At 30.2% G+C, this 12,201-nt stretch overlaps 1 protein-coding gene across 2 annotated transcripts in view; it reads left to right on the forward strand.

Annotated features, from left to right (window-relative positions):
* LOC113371516 (contactin-associated protein-like 5) overlaps positions 1–12,201 on the forward strand; it is an 86,696-nt gene that overhangs the window by 67,981 nt on the left and 6,514 nt on the right. Inside the window, exons 18-24 of one of the 2 annotated variants that reach the window (XM_026612141.1) lie at positions 4,116–4,316; positions 4,913–5,320; positions 5,421–5,624; positions 5,866–6,047; positions 6,646–6,936; positions 7,068–7,266; positions 7,628–7,743. In XM_026612141.1, the coding sequence (XP_026467926.1) occupies positions 4,116–4,316; positions 4,913–5,320; positions 5,421–5,624; positions 5,866–6,047; positions 6,646–6,936; positions 7,068–7,266; positions 7,628–7,743 (1,601 nt within the window). The remainder of the gene's footprint in view (positions 1–4,115; positions 4,317–4,912; positions 5,321–5,420; positions 5,625–5,865; positions 6,048–6,645; positions 6,937–7,067; positions 7,267–7,627; positions 7,744–12,201) is intronic. The other variant, XM_026612142.1, reaches the window with a different exon arrangement.

Raw genomic sequence — 12,201 nt, forward strand, 5'->3', positions numbered from 1 at the left:
AACATAGAAATATCTTTCTATTAATTAACGAGCTGTATTGGCAGCCAAAAACATTGATGTAAATGAATTAAATTTCAAAATAGAAAAATAGAAAAAATAGAAAAAAGGTAGGAACAAAACACACGCCACATTACAAATTTTTTTGACAGGGCGAAGTCTGTCGGGTCGGCTAGTCTTATATATAAAAATGGATCGCAAAATGTGTTGGTAAGTGCATAACTCAAGAACGTCTGAACCAATTTGGCCAATTCCCTTTTCAAAATGTTCGTTGATGTCCAAGGATGGTTCTTACGGCGAGAAAAATTCGAATAATCGTCGGGAAAACCTTAAAACCAGCCCTTTTCTAACTAATACAAATAATCGTAGTCGGATTCTCGATATTATTTCTTTTGTTTTACTTTCGGCAGACAGGCGATAAAATTGGTATGGCGTTAAAGAATTTGACTTCAAGTCATATAAGATTAAAAAATCAATGTCAATGTCCATGTCGCCCTTGCCGGTGGTGTTTTTTTTGCATTTTCTGTTATACTCTACTGAGTGTGCTTTTGTTTTGTTTGTAATGGTTTGTTATCTACCTATGAATAAAAAGTTATTGCATGTGGCACAATATTTTATTATTGCCTCCTATAAGACGAGGCAATTTAAGTAGAAGAACACGAAATGCTACAAACCAAGCTAATTACCGATCTAATCGTACTGCACAAGAACATGACGACCGAAATGAACATAAAAATTACTCAATATCAAATGGGCCGCTATGTTAGTAGTAATGAAGCAATTTGGCGAATATTTTCGTAACCAATTCATGAGAGACACCCTTCGGTTATTCACTTAGCTGTGCATTTAGAAAATGGGCAAAGGGTGTACTTTACAGCAGTGAACGCAGGTCAAAGAGCTGCTCAGCCACCATCTACTACTATATTAACAAGTTTTTTTGAGACATGTCAAAACGATAATTTTGCACAAACACTGCTATATTCTGAAATGCCAAAATATTATACTTGAAATCAAGAAGATTTATACGACGGAAACAAGAAAAATTAGTACCAGGATACGCAGATGTATATTTCACCGATGCGATTGATCGAATTTATTCAGTACATCCAAGCCATGGTGAATGTTTTTATTTACGACTGCTATTAGTCAATGTACGTGGTTGGCCCATCATTCCAACATTTACGAACTGTTGATGGTGAATTGTGTGGATTCTACAGAGAAGCCCGTCAACGTTTACAATTGCTAGAAAATGACGCTCATTGGGATCAAACTCTCAGCGATGCTGTAATATCTTCACACGCTCATCAAATAAGAACATTGTTTTCTATAATCATATCCACATGCTTTCCATCAGACCCAATTGATTTGTGGATCAAGTTCAAAGATTATATGTGTGATGATATTTTGTGTCAAATACGGAATAGAATGGGAAATCCAAATATGCAAATCAGTAAAGAAATTTACAACGAAGCATTGATTTCAATTAAAGACATGTGCTTGATGATGTCAAACAAAGTATTAATTCACTTAGGCCTGGCCGCGCCCAATAGTCCAATGCATGATGCTTTTAACCAAGAGTTGCATCGAGAAAAACTGTATGATCTCAACAATTTGAAAGAATTAATCGAAACAAATCTTCCACTGTTGAATGAACAACAGAGGTATGTATTTGATATTCTTATGAAAGTAACAAATGATGGAACTAGGGGGATTTACTTCTTAGATGCGCCTGGTGGTACTGACAAAACTTTATTAATATTAGCAACAATTCGCTCACAAAACAAAATTGCACTTGCACTCGCTTCATCGGGAATCGCAGCAACTTTACTCGAAGGTGGTCGAACAGCCCATTCAGCACTAAAATTGCCAATAAATATGCAAAACAATAAAACTTCTCCAACTTGCAACATTTAGAAGAACTCTGCAATGGCTAAGGTTTTGCAGCAATATCAATAGATCATTTGGGATGAATGCACGATGGCACATAAAAAATCTTTTAATGCTTTAGACAGAACCTTAAAAGATCAACAGAGCAATCAGACCAGATTTGGTAGATTTTTTGACAGGACTAAGTCTGTCGGGTCAGCTAGTATATATATAAATATATATACTATATATATATAAATATATATACTATATGTATATATATATATATATATATATATATATTAGGGCGGGTCGATTTGTATGGGAAAAAAAGTCACATAGGCACATATGATTTTCGTATACTAGGGATCAAAATAAGATACTTTGCCGAAGAAACCATATCTCTAAAATGAATTCCGATGACCCGTGCATTCACCCAAAGATTGGGTCAAATTTTTAAAAATCCTGTTTTGGCTCATTTAGAGCGCCTCAATAATGTCCAAATGCATGACCGACCCCCAGTAACTTTGGAAGGCCGATCTACCCATGCCCATGGTTCACTACCTGGGACCTCCCTTTAGAGCTCCCCCATACAAAAGTTGCATCATTTTGGGTATTTCATATGTAAACTATAAAACATATACGTAAATAACATATGTAAATAGAACTATATAAAACTCATAAACGATTGTTTGAAGTCATTTTTAGTTTCAAGTCTAGAAAATTTTGCACGGCTCTCTAATATCGTCGCCGTAACAGCCTCTGGCTAGCATAAAAGCGCAGAGACAAAATGCATTGGAAAAATTGAAACAAAGAAGAATTTTAATAATTTTTGTTTTATAAAAAAGTTTTTTGTGTGCGTATGAATTAATATCTGAAAAAAACTGTTTAAAAAGACGTTTTTCGCTGAGTAAAATATCAAAAACGTTGATTTTTTGCAATATTTGTATGGGAGACTTCTAAGGGGAGGTGCCAGAGGGTGAACCATGGGCATGAGTGGATCGGCCTTCCAAAGTCAGTTGGGGTTTGTTATACATTTGGACGCGATTGGAGCACTCTGAATGGATTAAAATAGAATTTTTCAAAATTCAATCACTATCTTTGAATCAATGCACTGGACATCAGAATTCATTTTAGAGATATGGTTTTTCCAGCAAAGTATCTTATTTTGATCCCCAGTATCCGAAAATTATATGTGCTCTTAATATATATAAAGTTAGTTTCACGTTGTTTGTCCGCGATGGACGCCTAAAACACACACATTCATTTTTTCTGAAATATGCCAAATGTTCACAAACCTTCAAAACGTGAACAAATTCAAAATTTTTATTTTTGATTTTCGGCCCATTACTATAACTACTCTACGAGAAGTTAATTATATAAGATCTTTTCTGAAGCTAGTGGTGGATGGCATCGTTTTAAGGCAAATTGCTGGAACTTCCCGTAGGCGCAATAAAATATTAGAGAAATATTAAATGTTTTCAAATAGACGATTATAAATACTGTAACTTCTATAAGTTTATAAAAAAGTAAATAAACAAAACTTATTCAATCGTATTTAAAATGAAATAAATCGTCAAATATTTATAAGAATTATATAAACTGAATTGCGAAGTTAAAATTGTTTATTTGGAGTATATAAGTGAGCTTTAGAACTTTAGCTAGAATTGAAATTAAAATCCGAATTATTTTTGATATTCAAAGAAAATATATTTTTCAAAAATTAAAAAAAAAATCTTTTCCCAAAAGCAATCGCTTCGTCAACACAAGCAGAAAGTTTTTTGAATCATTCAAATTGGATACTTGGTATCTTCGAAATGGCTGGACCTGCCCTTGCCAAAAACTAATCACCACTTCTCTCCATCATTTTGAATTGATTACATTTTGGATCATTCGAATCAAATATTCCGTTCTCTCAAAAACCCGATTTCTATTCTCTGCACTCTTTGTACCATATATCCGATGCGGCTGGACCTGCCTTTGCTAGAAACTAATCAGCACATTTTTGAATGCTTCAAATCGGAAAATACGTGCGCCCGAAAACGTGAACGAAATACATACACAAACACACATACACCACACATTCATTTTTTCTGAGGTATCCCAAAATGTTCAGAAACCTTCAAAACGTGAAGAAATGCAAAAATTGTACAATTCCGATTTTTGGACAATTACAATAATTTACCTTACTGGAAGTTAATAATGAAAATCACAATGATAAAATTATGATACATACAAGTAATCATTTTTAGAGGTTTTGGCTCCTCATCGTCCTCCGGCGCCACCTACCGACTATTTCCAAATAAACTTGGGAGGATATGATAAACTGAATTTACTTAGAGCTAATCAGAATGTACCCGATTTGCTGGGCTATGTTGGATGTATTCGCGGTCTAAAAATCGGAGATTACTTGGTTGATTTACCAGCTAAGGTGGAAGAAAATTTAGCGAAAGGTTAGTAGCAAAATGTTTAAAAGATATATTTTTTCTTTTGCAATAAAATAATTATATTCTCAATAAAAATAAAAGAAATAAATGAAAATATTTTAGATTTATATTATTGGTGTAATTCAAATTGCATATTGTACTATGAAAAGATTTAGTAATATAATTTAATAAGTTATTAAGCACTGTTAAGAATTTGCATAATAATAATAACTAATATAATATGCAAAAGCACAGGCAATTATCTATGTTTTTCCTTAGCACTTTTGAAACTGACAATGAACAAGACAAGAAATGTTTAAAAATATTTCAATAAGTAGTTTTTTCACTTTTTTTAGCAATATCACGTTTCAACACTTTTCAAAAAGTTATCTGTACAAATTGTTGCATAGAATATTACTAGCTCCATTCTTGAATCTGAACTCAATTTGCTCATCAGAATAGTTCCTTCTTCTGGATCAATTAATCAAATCTCGTTTTGATTTCCTTTGTGCATTATCGTTCTCTGATTTTTAAATTGAAGTCACAGGATGTCTTTCTTAAAATATCAATATTAACATTCTACAATTTTACTATAAAACTTACACGGATTTCATTATTTACAGATATTCCAGGTGTGTTTCCAGCGTGTCAGATGAAATGTGATTTAGAACCTTGCAAGAATGGAGGCATTTGTACAGAAGATTTTCGTAAGCAAGAAAGTTCTTGCAACTGTGAACACACTAGTTATTTTGGTGAATTTTGTATGGAAGAAAAGGGAGCCGATTTCAGTGGCGAGTCTGTTTTGCAAAGAAAATTCATTTTGGATAACGAGGTAGATTCTGTGAAAATACAACTAGCTTTCTCAAGTAGCGATTTGAGACAGAAAAGCAACATAATGCTGTTATTGCAAACTGTAAATAGCAGGAGTTATTACTTATTAGTGGCGCTAACAGCTGAAGGTTATTTGCAGTTTGAAGAAGATAGAGAAGGGTCTGTGTTTGGAGCGAAAGTTAGCAGAAACTTTCTAAACGGTAATTTAATAAAAAATTACTATAGTTCAAATGATTAATATAATGTAATATTGTATATATCTATTGTCAAAATAATTATGAATATATATTTAAATTCTAGGTGCTAGGCATTCCGTCTATTACAAAAGGTATCACAACAGCTCCATATTGTTAATAGACAGAACTGAAGTATCTTTAGAAATATTACCCGAAGTCAATTTTGTAAAATCTCCTAAGGAAGGAATCAATGAAATACAAATCGGTGGTTTATCGACAGATGATCCCAGATTTGCTACATTCAAAAGCTATTCAGGATGCCTCTCAAGTAAGCATTAAAATTATAAGCAAATCACTTATGTGAGTGTCGGTGATTACTGATATTAATTTTGTGTGGGTATATACATATACATTTATTTTTTCTAACTTATTTCAAAATACTCAGAAACCTCTGAAAGTAAATATATACAAAAAAAATCGTATTCGCTTTTTTGATGATTACTTTGACTTATTCTACGGTTTATTTTGTAGTACTATTTTTATCCTTATCAGCACTTGTTTAATTACAGATATATATATTGAAGTCAACAATCATACTATGAAACCTTTAGAAGAATATATGCTTTTCACAAAATCAGGAGCTGAGAATATAACAGTTCTGAACTCACTAGGTGTAAGGAGTGCGCAATGTAACTCTCAATTCGACATAATTGAACATCCTCCACCTGGTCATAGCTTGAACATGAGCATGGTAATGTAAACGTTTATGCTTCATACGCATTTTTTTATGCTCAATTTATATCACTGTTTCAATTCAGTTATTTTGTATTTTCATAAAGTCAACGTTAGACTAATCCATGCAAACAAGCCTGACAGAAGAAGTTATCTATGCACTTTTATCTTCGATTTAGAAAATTATAAAACGCATTGAACAAATTTTATTAACTTCGCGTAGGGTACAAATAATCATCATTAAATACATTGATGTTAAGTAAGTTAAATTTAAGACACAAGTATTATGCTTTTCCAGTTTGTGGATATAACACGCTACTATGTATCACATAAGACGTTCCAAAAAACCTTGAGTGAATTCAAAATTTATTCATTGCTATAACATTGATAATTTTATGAAAGAAAATAATTTAAGATAAAAATAACAAGTAGATATAATCTTGTTTTTGAAATATGTAGTCATTAGTTGTGTAGGGCGTAATTTTAGGTCGATTTTCTGGAGGCTCCGCTGCAATAAGTTTTACTTATAAATGCATAGTTGTGTTGTTTTCTACATACAAATTTATAATTTAAAATATTCTTTATTATTCTATGATAGTAATTAAAAAAAATTACAGCAGGGATCTAATAAAGCTTGGGTAGAAGAACCACCTTCAAGAACTCCATATGAGTCACAGTACGCTCGAGCATCTGAAGAAGAAGATAGATCGCAATTAGTGTTTATCATAGTTACCTCTTTATTCTTCTTTATCATAATATGTTGTATCATTGAAGTATTGCGAACAAATTATCAACATAAAAAGCGAATAGAAAGAGAAACTGACGAAAGTATCATAATTGCGAAAGAACATGCAACTAAGCTGCACGAATCACCAGCTGTTGGCATGAAATTTGGTGGATATAAAGCGGTAAGATACTATTATTATGTAATAAGCATATATTTTAAAATATATCAAGAAATAAAGTGCTGCAAAAAGTATTTTAAGGCAACCGAACTAAACAGATGGCCATAATTATATTGTAACCAACTACCCTTTAGGTACCAACTGTTGAAGATGAGAAGAAACCAGTTACCAACGGAACTTTACCAAAGATTGAAGAAAAGTGTGACAGCGTTGCAGACCTTAATGGATCCATAAATAAATCTTTAGATCATCTAAAGCCACCAGAAGTAGCAGTTGCTGATATCAACACCTGTATTCCAGAAAAGAATAAAGACTTTTTATGTGGTATCAGAGGTAAAAATAACACCGCTCGGCACCGCTCATCACTACTATTATTTATTTTATATACTTTTTATTATTTTTTGTTTAATCCATCTATTTCAATCAATTTGCTTTAATTTTTAATTTTGCATGAACGGGATTTCAGCAAACATTAATAAAACAATTATTTGTTGGCTGATTCTACACCATGCTTTCTTGATACCATAAATTTCTGATTCTTGCATTTAAAATCTCTATTATAAAATATTGATAAATATTCATATGTAAACTATCTATCAATTATCTTTTAGTTGTTTTTATTTATTCAATAATTTATTAGCCTTTATATATTGATTATTAATTTGTTCATCGTTGCTTTTTATGCAATTCTCAGAAAGTCAGCTCTTAGATCATGAACTGCAGTGGGACTCCATGGAAGACAAGGAATCCAGGCAGAACGATGATGCAGAGTCGGACCATAGCGAAGAAGACGACTTGGGTGAATTGCCGGTAAGAACCGTATTGGATCAGTATGCACCTCTAGGTACAACGAGTGAGGTTTCACTCGACCGATTAGGTCTGGATTATTCGGATCTTTTGACATAGTATTATTTTATTGGAAAGTGTGCCGATTGACTTTTATTTTTACATAAAATTATAATTATTTGCATTATATTTAATATTGGTAATACCAATATTAAAAGGTGATTGTTCATTTGCATAAACTTAAAAATCAGCCCTTGAACGGTGTGATTAAAAGACATAATCTAACATTGTCCGTGCTCATGAGAATAATTAAGCTTTAAGAAAAACTGCTTTTTATATTTTTTTTTCAAAGTATCACCATAACATTCTCATTGTAGAATTAGATATTTTTGAGCATAGTCCTTAAACAACCCAATTATGTGTTCGAAAGTTCATATTAATACGACAAACGGGTTGTTTAATTTGTTTTAAAAAATTGCAAATTATTGATCATATACATAGCTTAAATATTTTGTAAACTTTAAATTTATTTAGTAGGAGAGACTAGGTACAGTTAGCTAGGAGAACAGTAAATTAACACGTTTTTTGACCATTTGTCTACGTGGAAATACTGAAAAACTATCCTTAAATACAATGGATTTGTTTTACAAAATAATAAACTTTTTTTGTTCAGTTAGATTTTTCTTTACTTGTTCAGCCTTTTAACTGAAAAAGATATAAAAAACATGTTACAACCGTACCCACAACATTTGTCACAACCGTGCCCAACGCACACTTTTGGAGACATATCATCGTTATGATAGAGCTAAATTATTCACGCAAAAACTAATTGCTAGTAATTAACTACTAACGCTTAACTTATAAAAAAAAATAATCTATCTGCATACAAGTAATAGTTTTTATTTAAAGAAATCTAACAAAAAAACATTTTCTTTGGCTCTGACCGAGAGCAATAACGGTAACTTGTTCAAACAAATATACTACAACTTTCACTCCTTGGACTCTCATTTCTCAAAATCAGTATAGTTCAGCTTTTATAACGACTGTCAATATCTCTGGTACAAACGAGCCCAGTCTTTCCTACTCATTTATCATTATGTATCTATATAATATGGACACATAATAGATAATTAAACTAATTGCTAACTCAAGACCTACAACTATTTATTGAAAACAAATAATTTATTATATAAGAAATCTCTGACATCATGTTAAGAATGTTAAGATGCGCATAAAATATTATCGCTACCGTATCCTATGGTATCAGTGCAAGTAATGTGATTTGCGAGTATTCTCTCCTATATTGAGTATTATTGCATAAATAAAGCCATCTCTTCATCATTCATCTCGATATATCAATTAGTTGATAGTAATAACAAATTGAAAATGAGTTACTTAAGTTATATTTATAGTTTCCAGATGGATAGCCAATCAAAAACTAGTTATCAATTTAGCATTTATTTATTAATTAAAATATATTTATGCTTGCTTGAATTATTACACTAAAATACTCATTAATCTAACACAGATTCATTTAAACTGCAAGTAAAAGTAGTGATATTTAGTTTTAAGATTATGCACAATATAATATATGCAACATCATATTAGACTGCAGTCCGCCCGCAACTCGCAAAATTTTATTAGAAATAATATCTAGAAATAATTTTAAAATACAAGTAGTTTGGTTCGGTGTAATATGAATAAATATATTGAAGAAAATAAAAATAAAATTCATCTACGAGTAAATTATCGTTTTAGTTTGTTATGTGTAATAATTAATACGGGTTTATATGTTAATAACTATTTGTTATTGCTTATTGTTAATCAATAAATGTACTTCATATTATTCAAATCTATTTTAAATAGTTCAAAAATATTCTAAATTACTTGTATCTTTATTTATGCTAACCAAACTAACATTAATATGAAAAGACATATATATATATATATATATATATATATATATATATATATATATGTGTGTGTGTGTGTGCTTTTTAATTGAAAGCGGTGATTGTTGCAAAACTCAAGATTTCAAAAATTATTACTTGCTAAGTAATGCTTACACAAATTGATATACATAAGTAATAAATAGATTTGCATACTTTATGATGATTATGTTCCTAATACTGATGAATACTTTCCCTTTTTGTGATGTTTTATTTGACGAAAATGACAAAATATATCATAAAAGAAAAATATTTTTATATTACAGAAAACAGGTTGAGAAAAAGTTTCGAATTTAAAAGTTTTTCACTGCTATGTGTTTGAAAATATATTACTTTTGTACAAAACAAAAAAAATCGCCCTTTTTATGCTATTTTTCACGGTTGTCTCATTTGAGTCTCATAAAATGTAAGCATTTTATAGCAATTCCTGAAGAATAAGGCAACCTTCAACTTGTTCGGAAACTATATATATATCTAAATTTGGCCGTTAATGGAACAGCCATAAGTACATATACCTAAATAAAAAGACGTATTTCTATATGGATCCACTTTGGTATTTAAGCGATTTTTACGTCATGTTAAGAATCTTTGTGTTGAACAATCAGTTATAACAATTTTCAACACTTCAACATCATTTAGTCAAGATATCATTCAAACTCACTTTAACTTAATCTAACATTTCCTCGTAAATGTGAAAAATATCGACTTGGTTAAATTCGCACTGATCTGAATATAATTATTAATATCAATTAATGGTTAATCATTATTTGTTAGTGCATAAAAAATTTAAATCATTTATGGGTTTATATTTTTTGACTTCTTTTAAAAATGCTTATCAAATGGCGTATAAGTAGCTAACTACCAGGATGGGCTTTGAATAATGCTTTTATACCTTTTGATAAATTTCGTTCATATGTGTTGCAAGTTATATAATCATTTTAAATACAAATAAATATTAGCATATATATGCCAACTAACCTGCCTCAATTTTCCAAATTCATTGAAATAATATTAGTTGCGTGTTAGTAAGACATAATTTTTTTGGTAAGCTGCTAATTTCCACCAAACATAGAAAATATTTTTTTAGCATATGTTTTCCTTTGGCTTTGGTATAATTTGACAACTGACCATATTCTTGTATATTTATCTCGATACATCTTTTGCCCAAGAGGGTTCCGAGATCAGAACTATCACAAAGTTTCTTTCATAAATAGTTGAATTGTTTTTAGATGTTCAAACATAGTTTAATGATTCTCTAGCATCTAGAAATGTAAAACAATTTAAATTTCAAAACATTACATTTTCATCAATTTATAAAATATCGAAAATTCTTGTTTCAAAACATCTGCTTTTTATATCGTAGTATACTTCAGAGCACAATGAGAATCAACACTAAGCAAAGTTAAATTAAAGGTTAAAGTATATGTATCAATACGTAATTCATCGTATAATATACAATAACAACAGCTGACAAATTCATAGGTCATGGTTACATTGATTTATTTTAGCAATCGATACTAACACTAACACTATTACTAACAAATAGTATAGATCCTTACTAAACTTCTCTATGTCACTAACAGGTTTTTACACCAGTAGATCCTCCAAGAGCTAGACAAAAACAAATTTCGTGGAATCCTACATTAGGAGATGTGAAAAACGCTAAACTGCCATATAAAATTGACGAACTGACTACTGTATAACACATACAACTTCTACATAAAAAATATCTTAACCAGACACAAAATACTATCAGGTTTGATTTGAAAAATATTTAGCTTGCAATTATTCACATTAGTTTCTTTCCTTCTTTCACAGAGTTACACACAACAACGCATGCATTTTCAGCCAATGGCTTTACACGGAAGGTATTGTGAGCACAAAAGCTTTTACTTATTTAAGAACTTCAAAATATAAATTATTTCTAAATTTTCTCTAAATTAAATAACTGAATTTTAAAACAATAACATTTTAAAAAGCACAAATAACGCGGCTTATAATATTTATATCAATTAAAATTATATAAATAATTTTAATAATCTTTTAAAATATTCTTCCTATACTTGCATGAATAAATACTAATTTATTTTCCAACAATAAGATAAATAATGACACGTATAACAAATGCACTTTAAACAAATAAAAGCAATTAGCATGTTGCTTGTCGCACATTTTTGGCAACAAGATGAATCAAGTAAAGTTTATGAAGATTAATAAACTTATTAATTATAAAAATGACATTTGATTATATATAAATTAAATAAACAATCGTAAATAATTTAAAAATTGACCTAATTAATGAATTAGTTTAGAATTGACTATAATTATATTTACTATTTACTATATTAAATTAGTATATAATTGAGTAACAAATAAAAATTTTCTGTCAATTATGAAACTAAGTTGAATTCAAAACTCAAAATGTGTCAGTCATTTAGTTTAGGTTCTTATTAATTACATAATATCACACGAACGTAAAGATTATTTTTGTCATTTAATTATTGAGCTTCCTGCAAATGTAGAACGATTTTAA

The sequence above is a fragment of the Ctenocephalides felis genome, unplaced genomic scaffold (genome assembly GCF_003426905.1).
Source record: "Ctenocephalides felis isolate EL2017-DRISC unplaced genomic scaffold, ASM342690v1 CF-g0.4_SCAFFOLD_01492, whole genome shotgun sequence".
NCBI classification, from domain to species: domain Eukaryota; kingdom Metazoa; phylum Arthropoda; class Insecta; order Siphonaptera; family Pulicidae; genus Ctenocephalides; species Ctenocephalides felis.